This window comes from Equus asinus, chromosome 3 (genome assembly GCF_041296235.1).
Source record: "Equus asinus isolate D_3611 breed Donkey chromosome 3, EquAss-T2T_v2, whole genome shotgun sequence".
Taxonomy (NCBI): Eukaryota; Metazoa; Chordata; class Mammalia; order Perissodactyla; family Equidae; genus Equus; species Equus asinus.
This window is the reverse complement of record NC_091792.1, coordinates 63,157,678-63,184,791: the sequence shown is the minus strand read 5'-3', so window position 1 is coordinate 63,184,791 and position 27,114 is coordinate 63,157,678. Positions and strand designations below refer to the sequence as shown.

Sequence of the window (27,114 nt, the reverse complement as noted above, 5' to 3'; positions counted from 1 at the left end):
TTATCTCAACTTTCTCCCTTATCTGCCACCTTCGATTACCAAGTCCTTCTTTCTCTTCCTTCCTCTCTTTTGCTCCGGTACCCTAAAAGGGCACATATACATACAAAGAGAGAAAAAAGGGTATCAAAGAAAGTGTTGAAATGGAAAGAGAAGACAAAAATAAGGGAAACAGCAATCTAAATTTCCTTTTCTCTTCGGCACTTAAATGTGAAAGTATTTTCTGTAGGCACCGTAATCTACTGGGCACATGGAGAGAACAGGAGGGTAGCTGCGCACCGATTTCCTCAGGAACCCTGACTAACTACTAGCTTCCTACACTTTATCTTCTGCTGAGATCTCCATGTAGGCCACTGTGAGTATTAGGCCTGCCAGCTGAGATTAGGTTCCCTTAAAACTAAGGGAAACTGAGCTTCATTTCCTTTAAAACGATGAAACTGGCCCCAAATTCTTACAAGTCTCACTGTGATAATAACATGTAAGCAAAAGACATTCATGACTGGGTTCAGAATCCATAAATTTCAAGCAATATTCAATATGGCATTTCAAGTCAACAAGAATTTTTACAGTTGACTGCACTGGTTGAATAACAGCAATTCCCAGTTACCTACTGTAAGCAAGACTAGGAAAAGTATGGCTAATCTAACACAGGCATTATATGACAAAACTGAAAGGCGTGAGTTATTTCTTTACCTTGCTCAAAACTACACCCTAGTACAAGTGTCAGTAGAGATTACAGAAAGAGCTAGGAACAGGAAGAAGAGAGTGACTTAAATGATTTACAGACAATATAAAGAGCTCCTAAATGATCATATTTTAGGTGCATAACAATGTACCTGAAACAACAGATTCATTTCCATTTGAAAACAGAAAAGCTAAGCCCCTTAAAATTATTTCTTGACTTCACTTTGAGAGATGACGACATATGCTTTGTTTCTATAAGATTCATTTTAATCTTACCTCTGGCAAGCAGAATTCAGGCACAGAATCTACAAATACATGACCCGAGCACTCCTTTAGCTCCTAAAAGAGACGAAATGAAAAAACTCTTGGAAGAGATATCCAACAGACACAGCACCAAAGAAATTTCAGTCCCAGACCAAACTTTCCATGAAGAATCACACACCACTAGAGCTGGAGGGAAGCTGGGTTATTTAGGCCAACTCTTCCCTGTTTAGGCTCAGGGAGGCTAAGTGTCTTTCCAGGATAAAAAACACTGGTTTGTGGCTGACTCAGGACTTGAATGCACATTTCTTGATGACTCTTCATGGACGCCATGCGTAGACACATGCTGCTTCCGTAACTCACGATCCAATGCTTTCCAGATAATGGTTACGTAGTCCATACCAGCAACACCAGAATGATTTGCGAATACTGATGGAAGTGAAAATTCCTAGGCCCTACCAAAGCCCTAAAGGGTGAGAAACTCTAGGGATGAGGCTGTAGAACCTGGATTTATAACAAGCACCTCCAGTGACTTTGCTATGCAATCAGGTTAGGAGTCTTGGCCCTAGACTGGGACTCAGAACCTCTTTCTCCTCCTACCAAGAGTCAAGGGGCAAGGGACAAATGAGGAGGGAGATGAAGAGCAGAGGCTAGAGCTTAAAGAACCACCACCACCTCCGCGAATACATCTTTGTTCTTGAAGAGCACACAATTTATTTGGGATTATAAACCAAATGCATTCATTCAAAAGAAAAAGTATACTAATAAAGAAAGAATATAGTACAACTCCTCACTCCACCCATGACCTACCATATTTAATATGCCTGTCTTAGTTCGGATTCCCTCACAAACAGACCCTGAGAAAAGGTGGGTGCAAGCTTTTATGGGAGGTGCTGAAAAAAACAGCAGGAGGATGGGAAAGTGATAAAGGGAAAGGAAGGTGGCTGATAATGGCCATGTTATTGAGTTACATACCACTGTGGGCAACTGGGACTTACTCCCATGGGAAAGCTCTGAGAAATGGTATAAAACATACACCTTGGAGTTATTCTACCCAGGGCCAAGGGACCTGGGATATTAATATAGTAACTCCTGCATTCTGTGCAGCTTCAGGAAGAAGCTCTCAGGCCAAGCCATACAGGTATTGGCAGCTGCAGTTATGACAGGGCACACTGAAGAGATATGAGCGGGCCACCAATAGGGTTTGCTACAATGCCTCTAGAGGCCACTAGAGTTGTTGTCTTCCCTCAATGACACTTTAATTTATTTTTTTAAATTTTATTTACTTATTCTTTTGAGGAAGATTAGCCTTGAGCTAACATCTGCCACCAGTCCTCCTCTTTTTGCTGAGGAAGACAGGCCCTGAGCTAACATCCGTGCCCATCTTCCTCTACTTTATATGTGGGATGCCTGCCACAGCACGGCTTGACAAGCAATGCATACGTCTGCACACAGGATCCGAACCGGTGAACCCCGGGCTGCAGAAGTGGAACGTGTGAACTTAACTGCTGCACCACCAGGCCGGCCCCCGTCACTGACACTTTAAACTGAAATCTCTGGAGGATTTTTTGCTCTAACAAAGTTAAAGCTATGACTTTATAACAAAATCAGTAAAACACAGAACTTGGTTCATAGTTTGCTCTTTCCAGAAAGAGAAAAATACTGTTAGAGTTTTGTTCCATCATGTTTTCATTAGTCATTGAATATCTATGTCTGTGGATTCATATCTATGTATATTTAGATATCAGAGCCTGAATGGTTTTACTCTCAATCTTATCTGAAAATACAGTAGTTACTATATATTATTTTCCTTTTGAATTTGTACAAGTCTCATAAAACCCTGACAGAATACTCCCCCCTCTTGCCTCCCACTGTAAATTTTGGTTCTTCTTCTTACGTCAGTACAGTTAACCAGCGAAAGGCTGAGCCAAGAAGAGACTGAAAACAGTTCTTAATTACAATCTACCTGCCAGCTCAAAGCAAATGAGCAATTATGTTTAATGGGAGAAGACTCCCAACTTCCTTAGGATGAGGTTAAAAATGATTAAAGACAAATCACGGGAAATTTCAAAGCTCTGCCTGGTCCTAAACTGGCTATATAGCCTTAGTTCCCAAATGCTACCTATCAGGGCATGTCTACCTCACAGGACAAAGCCTCCTCTGAGGCTTTCCCTCTTCCTCGCCTGGAGAAGCATATTTGCCATTCCGCGCACTTACAATGTCGCTATTTTATTCACCACTCCCTTATAATGAAATGCTCCCACATACACACGCAAGTCATTTTGCTCACAATGCACCGGTAATGGGATGCTTCTGAGCCCTTCTCAGGGAACAATGATTTACAGCCAGAAGGAAAGTCAGGCTGAAATCAGGTGCACAGGTTCCCGAACGTCACATAATTTTACAGTTAGCTATGTGGGAAATCTGGTTTCAAATTATGCATTTGGCTTGCACTTGAGGTTGGGGTGCAGTTACAGGAATTAATTCCGTAAAAGAGCACCTCTTTATTTAACTGTATCTATTACAAGAAGGAAATGCCTTATTCAGATGAATCATTTTAAGGATCTTTAAACTTACTCAGTCTTTTAACTGTGAAACTTGGGAGAGGAAAAATGATTTATCGGACTAAGAAAGACATGGGTGAGCTTTACAGTTTTTAACCTTCCTTTACCTACTATTTTTTTTAGTATAAAATTTGACTAGATTATAGTTTTAACATTTTTTGTACCTTTGGTCTCTCATTTATAAGTTAACTGTCTAAATACTGATGTGAGGAACGAATTACCGTGAAGATAATCTAAGGTCAAAAATTTAATAGCTTTGAAAAAAAAATAATTGAAGCCACTTATTTTAGGTCTAGTTAGTCAGTGATTAAAGTCACAGTAACACCTTAAATACTAGATTCCTAGAACTGTGTTCTTTTTTCACAACCTATAAGATTGTCCATTCTAGACTACCAGAAAAGGCTGGAATCACAGATGAGTCTGGAAGGTCCTCTACTCAAATTTACCTGAGAACACGCTTCCCTCCCACTCCCCCAAGAACACACTGCCCAGGAAGTTAAACATCCAGCTCCTCAGTCCATTCTCCACACTGCGGCCAAAATGACCTGATCAGAGGGCAAGATGACATTGCCCTCCTGCAACCTTCTGTGGCCTCTCATCATCCAAAGAATAAGACCCAAACTTTCCACAAAGCCCTTCCTGATCTGACCCCTGACAGAAGCACTTTAACACTCACATATGTGATGATTTTAAAGTTAGTAAAAAAAAAAAGTTTACTCCTTCCATCATAGAGTCAGTGCAGCCTCAAAATGAAAAGAGCTGGATGGAATTCACTAATAAGCATCACCGTCGAAACTCCCATTGCAATTTCTAAAAACAACAGGTTTTTTTTTGCGATCATAAAATGTATTTGCAGCAGAAGTTCTTAGATTTTTTACACATGCGAAAACTGGACCAGTGTCTGATCACTGAGATTCCCTAAAAGGCTCTAAAAACAATCATCACCAAGTACTGAAGATCCTACATTGATCTTGGGATTTTTCAGGGAGAATACATGGGGAAAAAAACGAATCCATCAGTCACATTACTATAGGCTGTGTAGGAGAGGAAGACATGTCCTCTACCCATTCTGGGTTCTTCTGGCCGGAGAACAAATTAAATTCACGAGACAGAATAACAGGAGAAAATTAAACAAAGCTTTATAACATGTATACATGGGAGATGCTCAGGCAACCTGAGCAACTCGCCAAAATGGCTGAAGCCACCACCTTAAATCCCACACTCAGGTAAAGACAAAGGAGGATGTTGGGGGTGGGGGAGTTGATTATGGGAGATTACCACACAAGTACAGTAAACAAGACTCAGGTTATTATGGAGACTTGAGTCCTTGCCTTCCACATTGATGAGAGTTTCCAGAGATAAGCTCATCCCCCCTTCTTCCTGTTACAGAGAGGGAGACACCTTTACAGACGATTTCCTTTACAATGTAAATGTCTCTTAACAAAGGGTAAGTAAATTCTACTTTTCAGAGTTTCTTTTCTGTCTGCAGTTTTTAAAAGTAACCAGCCCAAAATAATCCTCATGCCAAAGAGACATATCTTGGGGTGGCCAATTCCAGTCCCCCACAGGTGTCTCCGGTATGACAAGAAGGCTTTCCACTGGTGTAGATACACTTCAGTTAATCATTACCTTGTCCAAGAAAGCATTTCCATCCTTTAGGGACCAGCCAGGAAGATTAGACAGCCTGGGACTGCAAAACAAAAGATTAAATTACCCTAAATAGATTATAATCCTCAGTTATTTCATGATGACTGTACTGTCTGCATAAGTTTAAAAACAGTTGGAAATTACTGGCAGCAATGCTCATCCAAAACACCAATCAAAAAGATGAAAAATAACCATGTTGTATCAAGCTTAAGAACTATGTGGCAATGGAACATTAAAAAGCCAAATAATTTAGCACTAAATTGGGAAAATTTTAAAAATGCTATGCAGAATAATAAAGGGAAAAAAGAAAGATGAGACACTATGGCATTTTGCAGTTTTCCAATTACTGCCCTCAACTTCACCTTGCTTGTTTGACAACAAGCCCGAGGGAGGGTGACTGCGAGCACTATATTATGAATGAGAAAACAGACTCAGAGGGGTCAGGTGCTCTGACAAGAACACTGAGCTGTCTATCAGCCAGAATTCCGCAAATAAAAATACCTGAACTCTAGGCAAGTCTGTATTCCAGATTCACTGCTTATAAATGGATTAGTCACTTGTCACCCATGGCTTGAGGTTCCAATTCTGGAAAATGAAGCTAGTTTTCCTGAGTGTTACAAAATGACACCATATCTAAGTGAATAATTTCTAGAAGGTGAGGTTAATTTCACATATATGTGACAATATAAAAGTCTAGATTCAGAAATCATTCACTTCTGGTAATCCTAGGATTTAACTGTGTGCTATTAGTTGACCAGAAGAATTATACTGGAGGCTGAAAATGCAAATAACTCAGGAGAAAAAAAATACTGGTAAAAAGAAAAACTTAATGACCAAGGTGATGTGTGAAAAAAAGCACATGAGGAGAACAAGTTGGAGAGCAAAAGGATTTTAGCACTTCACCACAAAATTAGTCTGTGAAGTAAAAATTAAGGGCAAAGTATGGGGGTGCGATTAAAAGACTCCAATCGGAAAGCAAATTAATGTATAGTCCCTTATCCTCTTCCCAAAATAATTTTATCAAATTCTGACTTTGTAATTAGGTGACAGGTACAAAAGTGAAACAGAAACACAAATTTATTTTGTGAATATTTGTCAATCTTCTAGGAAAGGTTAAAAACCTTAATAAATATACATGCATCTAATTTTAGAAAAAAAGTGAGAATTTTTGAAGTAATTTTAATTTTGACATAATTCCAAACTTACAGAAAAGCTGTAAGAATATAGGTACAACAGAGTCCCACATACCGTATCTTTGCCTAGATTCTCCTGTTTACATTCTGCCTTTACTAATAAAAAAGTGAGAATTTTGGATTTCATACTTGAGAATGAAATTTACTTTACAAGGAGAATCAAATTTGCTTGGTATAAGTAATACCAAATAAACTTTTTTTTTTAACTCTGGGATTTTTCTGTTCTAAACTCTCAGAAAAATATGCTATTAATAGTTAGCTGTTTAATTCCTATCTCATTTCATAGTCACGTATATGTCTTCACTTATAGACTTCTTACTTCCTGAAAAATAAATTTACTATCAGATCAGATTAAAAAACCAAGCATTCTGAGGGCTGGCCCCGCGGCATAGTGGTTAAGTTTGGCACAGTCCACTTTGGTGGCCCAGGTTCGCAGGTTTGGATCCCAGGTACAGACCTACACCACTTATCAGCCATGCTCTGGTGGGGACCCATGTACAAAATAGAGAAAGAGTGGCATTAGATGTTAGCTCAGGGTTAATCTTCCTCACACAAAAAAAGAGGAAACTTGGCAACAGATGTTAGCTCAGGGTGAAATCTTCCTCAGCAAAAAAAAAAATAAATAAATAAATAAAATCAAAAATTCTAAAAAAAAGTGTAATGACAAGACAATGTGAATTCTGTTCTCATTTCATGCACGCTAACTCTCTAACTGAGGGTGTAAATATCCGCTTCCCTTTACAAAGAGAACTGATCAAAGGACATGCATCTGTGTGTTCCCCTTCAGACACACACAAATCAGCCTTCAAATTACAGATGACTGATGCAGTTAGTTGTCCTCAACAAATGATTAGAAATGGTGTACTGCTTTATCAGAGAATAATTGTTTTTTTAAAAAGTAAAAATTTCAGGTATTGTGGTTTTAACTTCTGCTAAACATTTTTTTTATAACATCAAAGCCTTCTATGAAATACCCATAGTTATTTTGGATATGAGAAATTGCTAAGTAGATGGGACTGAAGGCTCAAAGCACAGCATGACCATGCTATAACAACAGTGCCAAAGATGAAGGGCGACGGAAATGTGTAACCAAATGGCAAAGGAATGCTGACTATAGAGATGAAAATAATTGGTTACCGACTTCCAATGAGTTAATGACTAAGCAACAAAGAGTTAGTAAACTTTAAACTACCAAAGGGGAAGGGACTTACTACTTTGCTATTAACGATTATGAAATTTGTGTAAGTTTTTTAAACAAGGAAACATAAGTCTCTCCACAGACACCTACTTTAATAAAATATGGGAGGTGATGATATTAGAAGAATTATGATTATAGATGAACATATCTTTACATCCACTATTTAACAATAATTTCTTAGAAAAAAAAGGATGCCATTAAAAATGTTATAGTCAAGAAAAAACGTATGTATACAAGATCTGTTTTTTTAGTATTTATTTTCTTTAAAAAATAGGTAAAATATTCCCATATATAAATAACTAAATAACCTAAGGCATTTAAAAGTAATCTACCACCTAGAAAAAACTGTGAAAGGTAGAATGAACAGGATATTCATTTTCTCTTTATACTTTTAATTTTTCCAGTTTCCTAGTTTGAAATGTATTACTTTTATAATCAGAAAATAATAATGAGGGGCTGGCCTGCTGTTATAGTGGTCAAGTTTGCGCACTCTGCTTCAGTGGCCTGGGGTTTCCCGGTTCAGATCCCGGGTGTGGACCCATGCCCTGTTTATCAAGCCATGCTGTGGCAGGCATTCCACATATAAAGTAGAGGAAGATGGGCACAGATGTTAGCTCAGGGCTGATCTTCCTCAGCAAAAGGAGGAGGATTTGTGGCAGGCGTTACCTCAGGGCTAATCTTCCACAAAAAATATTAATAACAACAATAATAATGAAAGAGACATAACCACATTCATTCATGCAAAAAATATTTATAGAAGCTGGCCTGGTGGTGTAGCAGTTAAATTTGTGCACTCCACTTCAGTGGCCCAGGGTTTGCAGGTTCACATCTTGGGCATGGACCTATGCACCACTCATCAATCCATGCCGTGGTGGCATCCCACATACAAGGTAGAAGAAGATGGGCATAGATGTTAGCACAGGGACAATCTTCCTCAAGCAAAAAGAGGAAGACTGGCAATGGATGCTACCTCCTCACAGAATAATAATAATAATAATAATAATAATATTAATATTAATATTTGTAAAAGCTTACTTTGAGCAAAGTATGCAAAGAATAGGATATGACAGTAAATAAAATAATCCTTGCATTTTAGTTTGCATTCTAGTATAAGGAGATAATGAACATCAATTAAAACAGAATAGAATAAAACCTATGACAGAGGTAAGCAGAAGGTGTTATGGGTTTACACACAGAAAGGACACTTTTGACACTACACACTGTGCGGTGGTGTGGAAAGCAGGCAAGAGGATTTATGAGTAAAGATGGAGGAGGTCTTTCCAGAAAGAGGGAACAGGGAACAGACTCATCATTTGGTGTAGTATTGTAGGAGAACGAGGAACTCATCCTTACTCATTCATTAATGAATTTTATTTACGTGTCAAGTACTCAGGTGCTGATGATATGACTGTGAGCAAAACACATCTCTCCTCCTAAGGAGGTAGGGAAGACAGACACATCAAGCAGGCACACAAACAGAGAACAAGATGTTAAAAATGATGAAGCAGTATAGTACAAAGTACCAAGGGGGTGGGCGCCGTGGCCTAAGTTCGGTGTGCTCTGCTTCGGTGGCCTGGGTTTGGTTCCCAGGTGTGGACCTACACCACTTGTCAGCGGCTATGCTGTGGCGGCGACCCACATACAAAATAGAGGAAGATTGGCACAGATGTTAGCTCAGGGTGAATCTTCCTCAGTGAAAAAAAAAAAAAGACTTCTCCGGTCTATGATGATTGAGTGGAGACCTGGACAGCAGTAGAGTCAAGGGAAAGCTCAAGGGGCAGGGTTTAGAGGGAATAAAGAAAGAAGACAGTGACAAGGCCCAGTACTTTCTTCCAGTCCTTCTCACTAGTCTCTGGCTTAGACATCTTACATAAAAGTTTATTCAAACGAAATTTCAGTAAGAGTTCCATATACTCTCTCCCCCTCATCCAACTAGAATGTCATCTCTATTTGCTTCCTATATAGAAACTGGAGTGATACATGATCTGAGAGAGAAGCTCCTGCAAAGCAGGCTAAGGAAAGTAGGATGTGGGAGGGGGAGAAGAGCCTTCGTGGCTGAAGAAATAATTCGTGTGACTGCTCCCAAGCAGGAGATAAGATTTCTTCGAAATTGAAAGGAAACAAAGAGCAAGATACTAGAAGGGTAGGCATAATGTCTAATACACCAAGATGAACTTGGTATTTATCCTAAGAGCAATGAAAAACCACTGAAAGGTTTTAAACAGATAAGAGACAAGATAAGACTTGTACTTCTAAAAGATGATTTTGGAGAAAATTGACATCCTGTGGCTTCTGATAATACATACAATCATTTGTGCGGTATTCCTACCAAAAAAACCCCAACCTAATCATGAGGAAACATCCAACAAACCCAAATTGAAAGATGTTATATAAAATAATCAGCCTGTACTCCAAAAATGACAAGGTCACAAAAGACAGACAGACTAAGAAACTCTTCCAGATTAAAGGAGACTAAAGACATGACAACTAAATGCAACGTGTGATCTGGAATGGATCCTGGACCAGTATCGTTATTTTTCTTTTTTGCTTTAAAAGGCATTATAGTGAAATATGAATTGGTGTAACTTTGGCAATATGAATAAAGCATGCACCTTAGATACAAGTATAGTATTAATGTAAGCTTCCTGATTTTGATTATTGTACTGTGGTTATGTAAGACAATGTCCTTATTGTTAGAAAGTAAACACTCAAGTATTTTGATGGTACAGGAGTATGATGTCTGTATCTTTCAAACGGGTCAGAAAAAAATTATATGCATACATGTAAAGAGAAAATAATAAAGCAAATGTGATAAAATGTTAACTACTGGTAAGGGTAACTGGAAGTTGTTTGTACTATTCTTGCAATTTTTCTATAAATCTGAAGTGACTTTTTCTTTTTTAAGGAAGATTAGCCCTAGCTAACACCTGCTGCCAATCCTCCTCTTTTTGCTGAGGAAGATTGGCCCTGAGCTAACATCTGTGCCCATCTTCCTCTACTTTATATGTGGGACGCCTGCCACAGCATGGCTTGATAAGTCGTGCTAGGTCCGCGCCCGGGATCCAAACCAGTGGACGCTGGGCCACTGAAGCAGAGCATGCAAACTTAACCACTACATCACTGGGACAGCCCCTGAAGTGATTTTAAAATAAAAAGTTATACAAAAAATGACCCTGGATTCAGACAGGGGCAAGATCAGAATTGAAGAAACTGGTTAGGAGGCTTTAGCAGTAATACCTGTAAAAGATGATGATGAATACAGCACTGAAGTGACAGGATTCTAGAGGCATTGAGAAGGTAAAAACGACAGGGCTTAATAAAAGACTGAATGTGGGAAGCAGGGAAGAGGGGCATGACGAAGTTAACTCCCAATTTTATGGCTTTTATAACAGGATGCCATTCACTAAGATAGGGTACTTGGGGGAAAACCAGTTCTGGGAGGGTCTGCGCTCCTCTTCTGCACCAAGTCTACTCATGAATTCAGCTTGAGGCACGATGAGTTCTGAAGTGCCTTCAAAGGCACATCCAAAGAGAGAAACTCAGTAGGCATTTTGGATATGTGAATCCAGAACTCAGAAGAAAATTAACTGAAGATACACATTAGTAAGTTATTGTTTGGATGGTTATTGAAGCCCTGAGCATTTATTAAATTTCCTTGGTGGAGACTCTGAAGGCCAAGCACTGGATACTGAAGAATTCTGATATGTGAAGGCCATTAGAGGAAGATGAATCTCCAAAGTAAACAGAAGACGAAGAGTCAGAGAAGTAAGAGGAAAACCAGGAAAGCATGATCATGGTGGCAAGTGCTGCTGAAGGATGCATGATGATCGAAGTAGGGTTGGGACTGACAAATATGCATCACAGCTAATGAGATGGAAGTCATTTGTGACTTTGGTGAGAGGTGTTCTGGTGGGTGGTGTGGGCAAGCACAGATTGGAGGGAATTAGGAATGCTGAAGGGGAAAGCGGAGTTCAGAGAAGGTAAAAAAAAATTTTTTTAAGTTAGAAGCGACTGAGTATAATTTGGGAAGCAGTGAGTCAAGATGGAAAGGTTTGAGATAGAGGAAAGATTACAACTAATAATGCAATGACTCTGAGAAGGTAAGAAAGGTTAGAGTCCAGAGAAGATAAAGGGATTCATTCACATGACAATTATTTACTACACGCCAAGCTACATGCAGCTACTACATGCCAAGAACTATCTTAGGCACTGGGGATACAATGGAGAACAAAAAAATCCCTGCCCTTATAAAACATCCCTTAGTGGCGAAGACAGACAATATATAAAGAAATATTATATATAATGTAACGATAAGTGCTATGAAGAAAAATAAAGCAGGTTTAGGGGACAGGAGGCACTGGGGATACTATTTCAACAGAGTCTATCTTCAAGGTTTCTGGCCTGAGCAAAAGACGACACTTTGTAACGAACTATATGGGCCCACTAGTATATATCATCCCACTACTATAACCTCCCTCTGAGAGAAAAACAATGACAAAGGCAAGAGAGAGTGGAAGTGGATTCCAAGGCTGAGCCAGGGCTGTGAGAACAGAGAATCAGGTAAAGACAAGAATGAGCAGGAAAGGGAAAACACGTAGCTAGGACTGTCTGCCCAAGTCAGGTTCGAACACCTAGATAATTCATGACCTCGCAGAGCCAAGTAGGCCATCTTTTAGGAACCCTCATAGTACCTTGTATTTTATTTTTTTTAGCAATTACCACAAGTATACAGCTGTTTTCTCAACACAAGTATAACGAAATCTTCAACTGTGTAATTCTCTCTCCCCTAACAGACTGTAAGCTCCACGAGGAAGGGGAAGCTTTCTTGTTCATGTCTGTATCCCTGGATCCAGTGCAGTGCAGATTCTTAATAAACACCAAAGAATGAACGTTTTAATCTTTGGGGGGAAACAGACAATAATATCAGGCTATTCTAATAAGAAACACCCTGTCAGTCATTTTTGTAGAGAAACACATACAATGCCTACAGTTACTTGTAAATATATATATATGGATGGTAAATCTATTTCTAGGTGCTGGGTATGAGTACAACTGAATTTTATTAGCTTTGCATAAAATATAAGCTGCAATTATCTCTGACTTTATCCCCATCACCTTATTGTATCCTTTATCTCAGAAAAAAATCAATGGTTGATTTTTTTTTTAAAGATTGGCACCTGAGCTAACATCCGTTACCAATCTTTTTTTTTTCTTTTTTCTTCTACTTCTCCCCAAAGTCCCCCAGTACATAGTTCTATATTCTAGTTGTAGGTCCTTCTGGTTGTGCTATGTGGGACGCTGCCTCAGCATGGCTTGATGAGTGGTGCTAGGTCCATGTCCAGGATCTGAACTGGCAAATCCCGGGCCGCTGAAGTGGAGCACACGAACTTAACCACTTGGCCGTGGGGCCGGCTCCTCAATGGTTGATTTTTAATTATACTTTTTCTAGATGGTTCACAGGGTTATCATTATGAAAAACCATCACACACAGTGATGTTTTCAGCAGTGAAAGAAATACATTAGTTGGTTTACCTAGCTTGCTACACTTTCAAGCTCTTAAATCTACTTTAAATAGCTTTTCTGTCTCCCCTCTTGCACGTGGTTATCACTTTTTGCTGTTGGGAGTATATTTGCTTCTAAAATTCACCCACTCTCTTATAAATTGCTGCTTCTAAATAACAGCAAGCTGGGAAAACCAATTTCCTAGACGAGGTCTTAATGACAGTAAACAGTCTGATTGTAGGCCTGGGGTGATCTAACTGCTTTAAGACACGGACTTTGGCTTCATATATGAGTCTATAATATCTACAGCTGACTAGTATGAAAATAATGCATAGATACCTATCAAAGAGAAATGGTGGGCTCTATGATGTCAAGTCCCTGCAAAGGCAGTTAAATGATTCTAAAATTGAATTCTTGGGCTCATCAGTTGACCATTTATCAGCTCTCATATGAATTAGCAAGAAAGATGAAATATATATGACCTCACTTGCACTGAGCAGTTGCAGGAACATTTTACAGAAGCTCACAAGAAGTTATAATAAAGAAGTCAATCAATAAATCAATACAACACTTTCCATCAACCTAGCCAAAGGAAATTATTTTGATGAAGAACATTTTTAAGGGAATAAAGTAAACTTAGGACAACACACAAGGTACCAGTAATCTTTATGCTAATGAATACCGTTTTTCAGCAAACAAAAGCTCATTTTGTCACAGATGCATCAGCACGTACCTTTGAACAAGTGGCAAAGGAAGGAAATTGAGGGTGGAAGTCATGTCCAGTCCACAGTCCAACATAATGGTGGTTGATTTGAATTTGAGCACATTGCATGGTAAGGTTGGGTGCCCCGACAGGCAATACTAAAAAAAATTAAATCATTTTTATCAATAATCAATTACAGAAAAAGCCTAAAAAGCACAGTGAATTAAGTAAAACTGATTGTCTTCTCTGATAAGAGCAGCATATAAATTGAGCTAACATTCTACGTGACTTCCTCCCTTTTATAGCTCTGGATACCACTTAACCCAGCAGTTAAAATACTCCAAATTTCATGTCATACCCAATTTTTTGTAGGGTACCAAGTTATTTATTAGGTGAGCACAGTTTTGGAGAGGCCAAAGTTATTCTAAATAGAAGTGTTCCGGGCTATAGTTGTCTGCTCCACTCTCACATGACACTTGCAAATTTCCACTATCCCATCATACCCAAGTACTGCCCAAAGCTGTGGAAGTCAATTAAATTCTAAGCTGGATCCTCAAACTGTGCTATAGGTTAGGTTTTCTCTTCCTATAAACGAGTCAAGTGACTTTCCTCAAAGATGAAATGGTTGGGAAGGGTTAACAACAAACATTGGAAGGGGTTATGGCTCAGCCTTGTCAGAAGAAATGACTCAAAAGGACAAGTGGCTTCCCTGATGTGCAATACAAAGCAGGAGTGAGGGACACGTACTCCCCACCAATCAAGAATCTCTTGCCTGCAGCAGCGGGCCTCAGAAGTCAAAGGGGCACAAGCCACAATGGCGCATTAAAAGGAGAGTGATGAGGCAAGACAATACACTGACCTCGAACATTGCTCATGTCGTCCTCAGTATTGTGGGGATGACAGATATGTTACACTGAAAATTATTTATATGGGATGTATCCTGTCACCTTTCATAATTCTATTGCTGTTTTGAAGAAAAGAAATGAAAGAAGAGGGAAAAGAGCTTTTCTCCCACTTAAAGTCATTTTGTAGAAGCTTCCTGTGAACAGCAAAGCCCAGAAAATAGAGGGATCAATGTTCTGAATCCCTCAGCAAGTACATTGTTTCTTTCTGATTTAAGGACAGGTCCAGTACAACTCAGGGTAATGCGACATCAATGCCTGGCTCCACACGGCCATGGTAGCTCGGGCTGTCTTTTCAGGTATTTGTTGCACTGTAGGTTCTGTCACTGAATAAATTTCCTACTTTCTTCCAGAGGACATTACAGGGACTGATGATTTTTTAAAACAGCATGTTCTAAAAATGATAAGGCCAAGAGCCAAGAAACTGGGTATTTTGCAAGCTGCTTCTTTATTCCAAATTTATGTATGAGGATTCTATTTTCCTAACCAAAATTCAAGACTCATGGTCTGGGCCAGCCTCGGTGGCCTAGTTGTTTGGCGCACTCCACTTTGGCAGACTGGGGTGGACTACCAGGTGCAGACCTACACCACTCATCAGCGGTCATGCTGTGGCAGCAGCTGAATACAAAAAACAGAGGAAGATTGGCAACAGATATTAGCTCAGGGCAAATCTTCATCAGCAAACAAACAAACAAAATAACTCACGGTCTGAATGGGTACAAGGTTACTTATGATGAAAACAGTACAAATTATTAAAATTGTAATTGTCCTACAAAAGTCCAGGAAGCATGATTTGGGTAATTATACTTTACATAAGTTCATTCTTTGATAGGTATCAGAAATACCGAAGAAATCTTCCTACCAATTAAGGCAGAGATATCCCTACCCCGTCCTCCATCCGGCTCCCTATTGCTAGCTTGGTCCCCATCTAAGAATTATTTGTTAAAGATAAACTATCTCAAACGAACAGAAAGCATCATGTTAAACTTACCCCAAACAAATGTTCTAATAAGAGATTTCCTATATTTCTCCTTTAAAACAAATCAGATATTCAGAAGAAAAACTTAAAAAAAGAGAAATGTACATAATGGCTATTTCTGGGTGGAAAGATTATGATGTAATTTACTTCTTTCAGCTTTCTATATTTTTCAAATGTATGACAATGAGCATTTACTACATTTTTATAGTTAGAAAAAACATATGATTAAAACAAAACCGAAAATCTAGCCAGCCACACTGAATGACAAAATCTTTACCTTTGTCTTTAACTCTAAACTATGGATAACAAGTTACACCAGAAGACAGAAGATGGACGTGTAAAAGCTGCTACTCAAAAGATTTCAGGCCAAAGAAGTTAGCTGAAAGAATTTACATTTGCTCCTGTCATCCAAGGATAAAGGTGAGGGACGCTTTATAAGGGCCATAACTGAATGGAAGAAATGGTTTCAGAGCATCATGTAAGAGTGGCAGACCTTGATCTCACTAGCTCCATGTTCATGGATGAGGAAATTGAGCTTCATACAGTTTGAGAGGCTTGTCTGAGAAAAGCCAGACACATAGCAAGGTCCCCTGTCTCCAAAGATCCCGCTCAGGCTTCCCAAATTGCACCACTCACTTTGTGAGTTAATTGTCTGTTGAGGCACGGAGTGACCGGTTGAGGTTCACACAACTAGCAAATGAGGCACCTGCAAGGTTCCTGAAGTTTGCCTGTCCCCAGGGTCGCTCTTTGGATGTTTCTAACATGCTGCCTGCAATCGGCAAGCAGATTATAATCTAGTGAGGGGTATGAAAACACTAAATAATAACGTGATTTTAATTTTAAAATTAGAAATAAATCTATATTACAAAACATTCAAAAAATAGCAGAAAGAAAATATGACCCACAATCATTTTTCTATTCTTTTTGCATAATTTGTAAAAGCTGTAATTTTAGCGCACATACCACTCTGTATGCTGCTTTTAAAACACATGACTATGTTTTCTTTGTCTATGTTGCATTATACTTCATTTTATTGGCTGCCTAAGTAAACGCACCATCGCTCGTTTAATCATTCCCTTACTGGTGAAGGGTTGCTTCCAGGGGCTCTATTACAAACATGGCTATGTTGATCACTTTAGTGCTTAAGGCTTTTTCCACATTGGACTATTTCTTTAGAGGATTCCCAGAAGTGGCATTAAATAGGTCAAAAAATATGAGCATTTTATAGCTCTTGAAATATGCTGCCAAAACGCTTTCCAAAAAAGGTTGTACCTATTTACAGTGTCGTCAGTAATGTATCAGATCTGTTTCACCGCTTATTCCCATCAGCATTATGATCAAAACAATCTAGAATCTATACCAAAATGCAGCAGTAATATTAGTAGTAGCTATCTGGCATCAACCAAATGGTCCTAAACAGGAAAGTCAACTACTTGATAAATAGCTTTAATTTTGAAACTCAGTTTGGAGAAATGATTTAAAGCAAGGGGTTTGAAGTAAGACTGCCTGGCCTCAAATTCTGGTTATGCTCATTATTAATGTGTGATTTGGGAAAAGTTACTTAACTTCACAAAAACTCAGTTTCCTTATCTGTAAGATGTGGTAATAGAAGCTAGCCTCCAAAGTTGTGAGGACTAAATGAATGGATACAGCCCCTGACACATGGCATGCGCTCACTGTTAATTTGCTATAGTTATAAAATCATTGAGGGGCTGAAGAGGCCACCTAAATTTGGGGGCAATCGTTTACAGCATTTTAGGGAAGAAATTCTATTCTACAGTAGCATTCACTAACGTCTTAGACATTTGTGTCTCACAAGACTAGGTAAAGCGAATGAACAATTTTACAAATATTGTCTATTGCTATAGCGTTTGCCTTCCAGGAAGTTAGACTCACTAGCAAGTACAGAAGTGAATGTTCTAGCCAACAGGTTTAAAAATTTTTTTCCTAGCTTAACAAGCACATAGTAATGCTTTCATGTTAATCTTATTTCTACTTAAAGCTGCAGGCTTTTTCTGTGTGATGATTTACCATCTATATTTTCTCGTGTGCCTGCTGATCTCTTTTTTCCACTGAATGAATGGAATCTGGTTTCAGAAGTTACATGTTTAACATATATAAGCATTCTTTATATTTTTTGGATAAAAATTTTATCAGTTATAATTAGTACATATCTTTCCCATTCTGCTACTTTCATTAAAAAAATTTTATTATGGAAAATTTCAAACATAAAAGCAAAATTACCATAATAAACTCCCATTACTTAGGTTTAACAACTACCCATATTTTACTTTTCTTTGCTGCTTTCCTTTTGATACTGACACACTTCTGCAGTATAGCTATTATGGTGACAAACATATCTGATCTCTGAAAATACCGTTTGCGCAAATAGTCCTACATTGATCTCTTATCCACAGTGGATTTTGTCCACTGGTCTTTTTTGGTTATGTTTTTTATTTTCACCCCCAATGGTGTAAAGTTTATACTTTGTAATGCTTTCAAATAATTTAGAGTGACTAGACTTCAATTCTTAAAAAAAATTTTTCCAAGGATGTAAATGGAGACTACATTTAATATATATATTTATTTAGGGAATGTGCCATTTTTACTATACAATAACATTTCTCTGAGAAGCAATGCACTGCTTTCTTTTCTATTAATTTAATTTTTTTCCCTTTACAGTTTAAAATATTTTATTCCTTTAGTTCATAACCAACTATTCAATTATTATTAACATAAATATATCTTTGCTTTCCAATTTCTGTTTAATTTCTGTTCTCAGTTTTATTGTTCTATTTTAAGCTTTATCTGTTATGATTTTTAAAATTTCTGCAGTTGGATGTGTAGCTGATTAAAAGAGGCATTCAGGCTACAAAGAGTCCTCTAAATGATGCTCTCAATGCATTTTACAAGTTTATATTGTGTTTTCAACTTATCCATTTCTAAATACTACGTAATTTTCACTGTGATTTCTTCTTTGCGACACAAACTACTCAGAAGTATGAGTGTGTTGTGTGGTGTGTGTGCGTGTGTTTGGTTCAACTGCCAAATATACAGGTGGCAATGATCACCTCTTGGTTATTGATTTCTTAATTTTATTGTGGTCAGAGAATAGAATTTTGACATTAATTTTTGGATATTTACTGAAACTTGCTTTGTGACCACGTACACTGTAAACAGTTGATTTTTAAAAAATGATCTAGTGTCCACGAAAATTGAAAATATATCACCTAATTGTTGCATACAGAGTATGTTGAGTTATTTAAATCTCCTATACCCTTACCTACTTAAGACTTAGGAGAGAAGAAGTTGCCAATTTCTCTTGTAATTCTGTCAAATTTTGCTTCATACATTTTGAGGCTACATGGCTAGGGACACGAGGGTCAGGATCTTTACTAATGAACAGTTTTTCTAATCATTATGTAATGTTCTCTGTCTCAAAATCTATTTCTAGATTTATTTGAAAATAATATAGCTACACCACTTTTTCCTTTGGTGAATCATTGTCTCATGTGTTTATGTTTTGTAATCAAGTTATGTACAATAGGATTCCATATCACATTCAAAGCAATGCACACAAACGCAATTGCCACATTCCTCGGACTAGATGAAAGAAATTTCAAAGGAAAGAGAAGTTAGTGGGACAGATTAGTGTACTGATCAGTTCCATCACTAAAGTACTGTACCATAGTTTAACGCTCAATGTTTTTTTCTCAGTGCTATGCAAATAAAAGAAAGATGTGTCTTAACAATAGTAATGCAGAGTCAATGAACTATTTTACACTATTTTCACAGTTAATAATGATTTACCAACATTTTAACCAATTTCTTTGCTCATCAATCCTTGTAGTCCATTTCTTCCTTTTGGGTTCAATTCCTTTCTTCCTGAAACACATTCTTTAGTACACCACCTTCAGAGACGGTGTTCAAAAGGTAAACTCTTAGTCACGATTGGTTTGTAAGTTTCTTAATTTTGACTTTACTCCTCAACAGTGATGGTGGTGGAATTATATGGCAGCAAACTGCCTCAGAACACTAAAGATATTAATCCAAGTGTCTTCTGGCATCTATTATTGCTGATGAGAAATCTGCTGCCAGTCTAACTGGTGTTCCATTATAGGTTGTTATTAAAAGCTTCTCTTTGCCATTGGGTTCTGATCTTTCATTGAGATGTACATAGATACGACTTTTCGGTTTTTTTGGTTTATGCTTCTAACATATAAGGACTCATCTTTCACAACTGTTCAAAAAACTGTCAGCCATTATCATTTTGAATATTCTCTCTCTCCCTCCTTCTAGTTTCTCCTAGTGGAATGTCTATTAAATGTATTTGTCATGTTTCATTTTACTCTCCATCTCCCTGACTATGTTATCCTTTCATATTTTAATTTTTTGCTCTATATACTGCATTCTAGATACTTTCCTCAGCTCTTAGTTTGCTAATTCTTTCTTTAGATAGCATATTTAGATAGCATATTTCAAGTACTGAAATTTTCTTTTCAATGGCTGTTTTTTATTTCTAGAAAAATATCATCTCGTTTTTTTCATAGGTTTGATATCTTCATATATGTCTTTAGTCACTTTAACATATTAATTTTAGAATCTCCATCAGATTGTACAACTGTCTGAAGTGCCTGAGAGTCTTGCTATGCCTGCCGATTCTAACTCATGGTCAATTTCATTACTGTTGTTTTAAAATTCTGGATGGTAAGTCCATCTTTGGTGGGGCTCCATCTGTGGGAATTCTATGCAGAACAGGTTGGGGCAGGTTGTCAAGAAATATCACCACCTTAAGATCAAGTTTTATGTTGATGTCTCAGCTTGAATATCTATCCTATATAGGGGAGCATACAAATCCGACTTTCAACACTCTCAAAGTACTGGCCCAAGCTCCTTTCAGAGACACTCTTCCTTACCGACCTCATGAGCAAGTGAATAATATTCTTCTAGCACTCCTTTCAGCATGGTACACAGCTCTTGGGAATTTCTGGTAACTGATTTTGAAATATGTGTTTCTGAATATTACGTCTATTACTAAGAAGACTCACATTATAACCTCAGGTTTCAGCAAATCCAATATTTTAAAAAGTTGCTATGAAGACAAAATGACAACCAGCCAACTTAACCTCTCAGAAATCTTCAAAACCAACATGAATTACTGTAAACTTCATAAAGAAAAAATACCACAAGAATTAGGCAAATTAGTACATTTGGTAAACTCGGTAATTTGGTCACTAGGCAGATTGAATTTTAGTGAATTGGCTTTGGGGAATAAGTCTATCTTTTCCAGAAAGAACCATGGACTACAACATCATATATGGTCTCCTTTCACCTAGTCTTGTTTAAAATAATTATAATATACATAGCTATTATGATACGGTGTTTATTAGGCATCAGGCACATTACAAGAATTTTACATTTAACTCCTTTAATTTTCCCAAGAACACCATCAGGTAGGAATTATATTCCCATCTTACAAATGAAGAAAATGAGGCACAGAGATTACGAAGCTTGCACATAGTTCAAAGCTGTAAGGGCTGTGGCAGAACTTGAACCCAGGACATTGAGATCCAGAGAGAGTACACTTAACCACCGTTGCATGCCATGCTACAGAAAGGAATTGTCAGAGACCAAAAAAAAAAAAAATTGCAGAGATGATGTGCTCTAAAAGGCCACACTTTGAGTTGATAATAATGTAGACTGAATAGGTCCCTAGCAGATTAAATTATGAAACTGGCCTGTAATCCATCATAAATAGCAATTTTCTTTTGTTGGGTTTTCCATTCCATTCAAAAAAAAGGTGATAGGATTCTCTCACAATAAAGTAGTTTTACAGCTGAAACTGCCTTTAAATATCTGTAATGTAACCTATAACCTTTAGTTTGATGTCTAGAAGTTCTTTAATCTTGTTTGGGAGAGTTGCATACCACTGTGAAGGAGTTGTTTTTTATAGGCAACAGTGTTAATGAAATAAGATGTAAATGACATCACCAGGCTTTTCCTCTTTTTCTCCCTTCTCTATTTAACCAACTCATATATCCTCTGTGGAGATCTATGAACAAAAAGAAAAAAGATTCAGTTTGCTTTTCTCCCTGGCAGAGGAATAAAGAAGTGACTTTTGCTGTTTCTGATTCAAATACAACATTAAAAAAAACGCTTTAAGCAAATTGATTTTTTTTTAATTTAAATTTTATTTTTTTTCCTTTTTCTCCCCAAAGCCCCCTGGTACATAGTTGTATACTCTTCATTGTGGGTCCTTCTAGTTGTGGCATGTGGGACGCTGCCTCAGCGTGGTTTGATGAGCAGTGCCATGTCCGCGCCCAGGATTCGAACCAACGAAACACTGGGCCGCCTGCAGTGGAGTTCGTGAACTTAACCACTCGGCCACGGGGCCAGCCCCTAAGCAAATTGATTTTTGTGTAATGGTTTTGCTTGCTGGTACAACATTAGAAAACATATTAGTATAATTCACACATAAATTAATATAGGGGAAAACAAATCTCAACAGATTCAGAAAATGTATTTGAAAACAATGAACAACGATTCAAGGCAAACACTCTTAGCAAACTATAAATGGAAGGGTATTTCTTTAATCTTTAATCTGATAAAGAGTTCCTAACCAGATCCGACATCACAGTTAATGATGAAGCATGAAAAACACTTACCTTAAAGTCAAGAACAAAACAAGGATACCCACTATGACTGCTTAAATTCAACACTACACTGGAAATGCTATATAATGCAATAAGACAAGAAAAATAAGATAAAATGATTAGAAATGGAGAAATAAAACTGTCATTGTTCATAGAGATATGATTAGAAAGCATTCTGAAGACAAACTATTACAACTAATAAGAGTTGTATGCATCAAGGTTGCTGGATACAAAAATCAATGTACAAAAATTAACTGAGTTCTTAAATGTCAGCAAGGAACAACTAGCAAAAATAATAAGAACTAAAAATTAGAATATCATTTATACAGCAAAAAATTAAAAGTATCATAGAATAAAAATAAAAAAAGAGGGGCCAGCCCGGTGGCGCAGCAGTTAAGTGCACACATTCTGCTTCGGCAGCCCAGGGTTTGCTGGTTTGGATCCTGGGTGCGGACATGGCACCGCATGACAAGCCATGCTCCATTAGGCATCCCATAATATTAAGTAGAGGAAGATGGGCATGGATGTTAGCTCAGGGCCAGTTTTCCTCAGCAAAAAGAGGAGGATTGGCAGCAGTTAGCTCAGGGCTGATCTTCCTCAAAAAAAAAAAATAAATAAAAAATAAAAAATAAATAAAAAAGAAGTGTAAAGTCTATACCAAAAAAATCATAAAACTCTACTTAAAGATAATGTTAACTGGAAAGGAAAATAAACTGTTACAAAAAATAGCAATTCTCACTAATCGTTTTTTTTTAATAGAAGTTAATCCTTTGGAAGAGTCAAGGGCTAAGACTAGCTAAGAAAATATTAAAGAATGATAGTTAGAGAGGATTTAAACTTTCCAATATTATAACTTACTATAATGTAAGTAACAACTGGATGTCGCACTGGGATGGTGAATGAACCAAAGGAATAAGAATAAACAGTCCAGAAAGAAGGCACACACATATCTAGGATCTTGACATACAATAAAAGTAGCATTACCATACATAGTGCTGGGAGAGTTTGCAACCTATTTGGAAAAAATTACTTTGCACTACACACAAAAATTAATTCCAGATGACTTAAATGCTTAAGATATGAAGATAAAAACTTTAAAACTTTTAGTGAAAAGTAAAACAAAAAAAGGATAACATCTTATCACCCTGGGGCAGTGGAGAATTTAAGAGACAAAAAGAACAAATTATAAGAGAAAAGCATTCATAACCTATTCAGGATAAAAAACTCATACAAATCGATAACAACAAAAAGATTAAAAAAAAAGAAGAATGGTCAATAAATGAAGATACAAAAAGAAGCTCACTATCACTAGAATCAGGGAAATGCAAAATAAGACAATAATGAGCAAACCTTAGATTGACTAAAATTAAACAAGACTGATGATATTAAGTATTGGAGAGAATGCAGTAAAAATGGAGTATACATATATTTTTTTTTCCGAGGAAGATTAGCCCTGAGCTAACTACCGCCAGTCCTCCTCTTTTTGCTGAGGAAGACTGGCCCTGAGCTCACATCCATGCCCATCTTCCTCTACTTTATATGTGGGACGCCTACCACAGCACACTGTGCCAAGCGGTGCCATGTCCGCACCTGGGATCCAAACCAGAGAACCCTGGGCCGCCGAGAAGTGGAACGTGTGCACTTAACTGCTGCGCCACTGGGCCAGGCCAATAAATGGAGTATAAATTGGTACAACTACTCTGCAGAAAAATTTGGCAATACCTAATAATGCTGAATATATATATACCTTAACATATATACTAAACTAATAAAAGCATACACGGGTATGATACGCATCAACTTGAGGAAAACAGTAACTTCTGAAGAGGGAGGAAAAGTGAATGCTGGTGAACTTAGCTTTAGACATAACTTACGTCTTTAAAAAGTAGGGGAGAGGGGCCAGCCCAGTGGCCTAGTGGTTTAGTTTGGTGCGCTTTGCTTCAGTGGCCCAAGTTTGGGGGGTTTGGATCCTGGGCGCAGACCTACGCCACTCATCAGCCATGCTGTGGTGACGACCCACATATAAAACAGAGGAAGACTGGCACAGATGTTAGCTCAGGGCTAATCTTCCTCAAGCAAAAAAGATTGGTAACAGATGTTAGCTAAAGGCTAATATTCCTCAGCTAAAAAAAAAAAAAAGCAGGGGAGGGGAAGAGGATTTGATCCAAAAAAAAGAGGGAAACTAACATCTATTTAATGTTAGTAATGAGGGCAAGAGTGTCTTTTCTGTATTGTTATCAGACACTTCCGCTGACATCAGAATTATGTAACTATACTTTTCCTACTATTGTCAAAATTTGTAGTGCTATTTTCCTTATGACGAAAGTCTTAAGGTATAAAAATAAAACTAAGAGAAGATCATAATGGATAACTATTTTAGTATTAATATAGCATTTGCTGGTATACTTGTTAATTTTCAAGGAAATGTGTTCAGTAGTGATAATAGTTCATAATTTTCATTTTAATATCATACTTGTCCCAATGTAAAGTGAACATGACTTAAAACTACTGACATGGCAATGGCAATGTGTTCTCAGGCGCGGACCCACACTGCTCTGTTAGTGGCCATGCTGTGCTGGCAGCCCACATACTAAAAAACAGAGGAAGAATAGCATGGATATTAGCTCAGGGCAAATCTTCTTCAGCAAAAAAAAAGAGAGAGAGAGAGAAAATGGGAAAAAATATTTGCAAAATATACATCTGATAAAGAACTTGAATACAGAAAATAAAAAAGAATTCTTACAACTTAATAAGAGCACAAACAACACAATAAAAATGGGTTAAATATTTGAAGAGGCACTCCTTGAAGAAGGCATTTGGATGGCAAATGAAAAGGTGCTAAACATTAGTCTTAGAGAAATACAAATTAAAACCACAACAAGATACCACCACACTCTTACCAAAAGGGTCAAAATTAAAGACTGCCAGTGCTGGCAAGGATGTAGAGCAATTGGAAATCTCTTACACTACTAGCATAATGCTTTTGAGATTAATCTGTGCTGCTGAATGTATTCAATCCTTTTTATTGCTAAGAGGTATCTCATTGTATGGCTGTACCATAATTTGCTTATCCATTCACAAGCTGATGGACATTTGGGTTGTTTGCAGTTTTTGATGACTATGAATATAGCTGCTAGAAACTTTCACATACAGGTTTTTGTAGGGGCATATAATTTCATTTCCCTTGGGTAAATATTTAAGAATGGGACTGCTGGGGCGGGCCGCTTGGCTGAGTGGTTAAGTTCGCAAGATCTGCTTCTGCGGCCCAGAGTTTTGACAGTTCAGATCCTGGGCATGGATCTAGTGTCTCTCATCAAGCCATGCTGAGGTGGTGTCCCACATAGCAAAACTAGAAGGACCTACAACTAAAACATACAACTACGTACTGGGGGTGTTTAGGGAGAAGAAGAAGAAGAAGAAGAAGAAAAAAAAACTTGGCACAATGGATGTTAGCTCAGGTGCCAATCTTTTTTTAAAGAAAAAAGAATGGGACTGCTGGGTTATATATGTTTAACTTTATCAGAACCTACCAAAGTGTTTTCCAAAGTGGAAATTTATTTTCAGCTTAAATAAACCAGAGTTAGATTTTATTGCAAGGCAGTACACCACAGCCTCCAACATCTCCTTTAACGTAGGCATAAAGTATTAGTTCTAACTTTGCCTCTATGTTAGTATTAGTCCAAAGGAATCTCTAAATCCTTTGGGTCTCAAATTTCTTCATCTGACAAACGAGACTTAAGTAGGTTATTTCTAAGTTCTCTTTTAACACAAAAACATTGTTTCTCATTATTCCAACATTTCACTGCATCAACCAAAAGTCCTTTGTCTTTTATATATCCTGTCATCAAGACATATCCGTGCCACTGTATTCTTTAACAATTGACTTTCTGAAAATGCAAGAAACTATACAATTCATAAGCTGGAAGGAATTCTAAGATCATCTAGTCCAAATACCTCTGTTAAAAATGAGGAACCTAGCTCTTCCAGGCTTGTGAACATTCCTCTGCACAGACACCCCTGAGTATTCACATTCACTGCCATCCATACTGTAGCTCCCGAGGAAACACTCGACGTCCACCAGGGCGTGTAAGATTCTCAGTGTGGCAGTGAAAGGGGAGAGCATGCACTGTTGGGAACCCTGTCTTATACCACACCATCCTGAGTTAAACTGGCTCCCCTTAAACCCAATTCACCTCATTTGGAACCATTACTCCTGCTAAGAATTTTGGGCCAGGCCTTCCAACACACCGAGACTTCTACAAATACATTTCAATTTTATTTGGTCATCTTTTACTTTCTTCAACTTTGTATCTTGATTCTATCTTGCAGGAGAGCTGTTAAATATGCCAATCATACTCACTGTCAAAGTGACTACACAGCTGGATAAAATAGAGGGATAATTTTCCACTTGAGCAGAAAATTTGTAGCATGCACGGTGAACACAGAGAAGCCACTTTCTGGATGAAGTGCAGCTAGATATCACACACAGCTGGGTAACTGACACTTATGGCTGCTCCCTCGTGCTTATCCTGTCTTCTGACTTGGCTTTCCGAGCAAATGAGTAAATGAGTAGAGTGTGGTCATAAAAAGCACTGCCCTGCCCCCACCCCATCCCCCCTACACACAACAGCAGCTCAGGAAGGGTGGGAATGTTGACAGTAAACACTAAGGGTAAGCGAGGGAAAATAGGTAGGGGTTGGCTTGGGAACAAACATTGTTCACTGTCTGGCACTAGAACTTTAAAAATGTTAAAAAGTAATTATAGTTGATGAGAAAAAAAGCTCACAGAGGCATGTATATGACCTCATTTATGTCAATATACACATTGACA

General features: G+C 37.8%; 1 protein-coding gene across 4 annotated transcripts in view; it reads right to left on the bottom strand.

Annotated features, from left to right (window-relative positions):
• INTS9 (integrator complex subunit 9) overlaps nucleotides 1-27,114 on the bottom strand; it is a 104,998-nt gene that overhangs the window by 60,403 nt on the left and 17,481 nt on the right. For 2 of the 4 annotated variants that reach the window (XM_014843334.3, XM_014843333.3), the window contains exons 2-4: nucleotides 13,780-13,907; nucleotides 5,136-5,196; nucleotides 958-1,020 (exon numbers count right to left, since the gene is read on the bottom strand). In XM_014843334.3, the coding sequence (XP_014698820.1) occupies nucleotides 958-1,020; nucleotides 5,136-5,196; nucleotides 13,780-13,907 (252 nt within the window). The remainder of the gene's footprint in view (nucleotides 1-957; nucleotides 1,021-5,135; nucleotides 5,197-13,779; nucleotides 13,908-27,114) is intronic. The other 2 variants (XM_070505133.1, XM_070505132.1) reach the window with 1 other exon arrangement.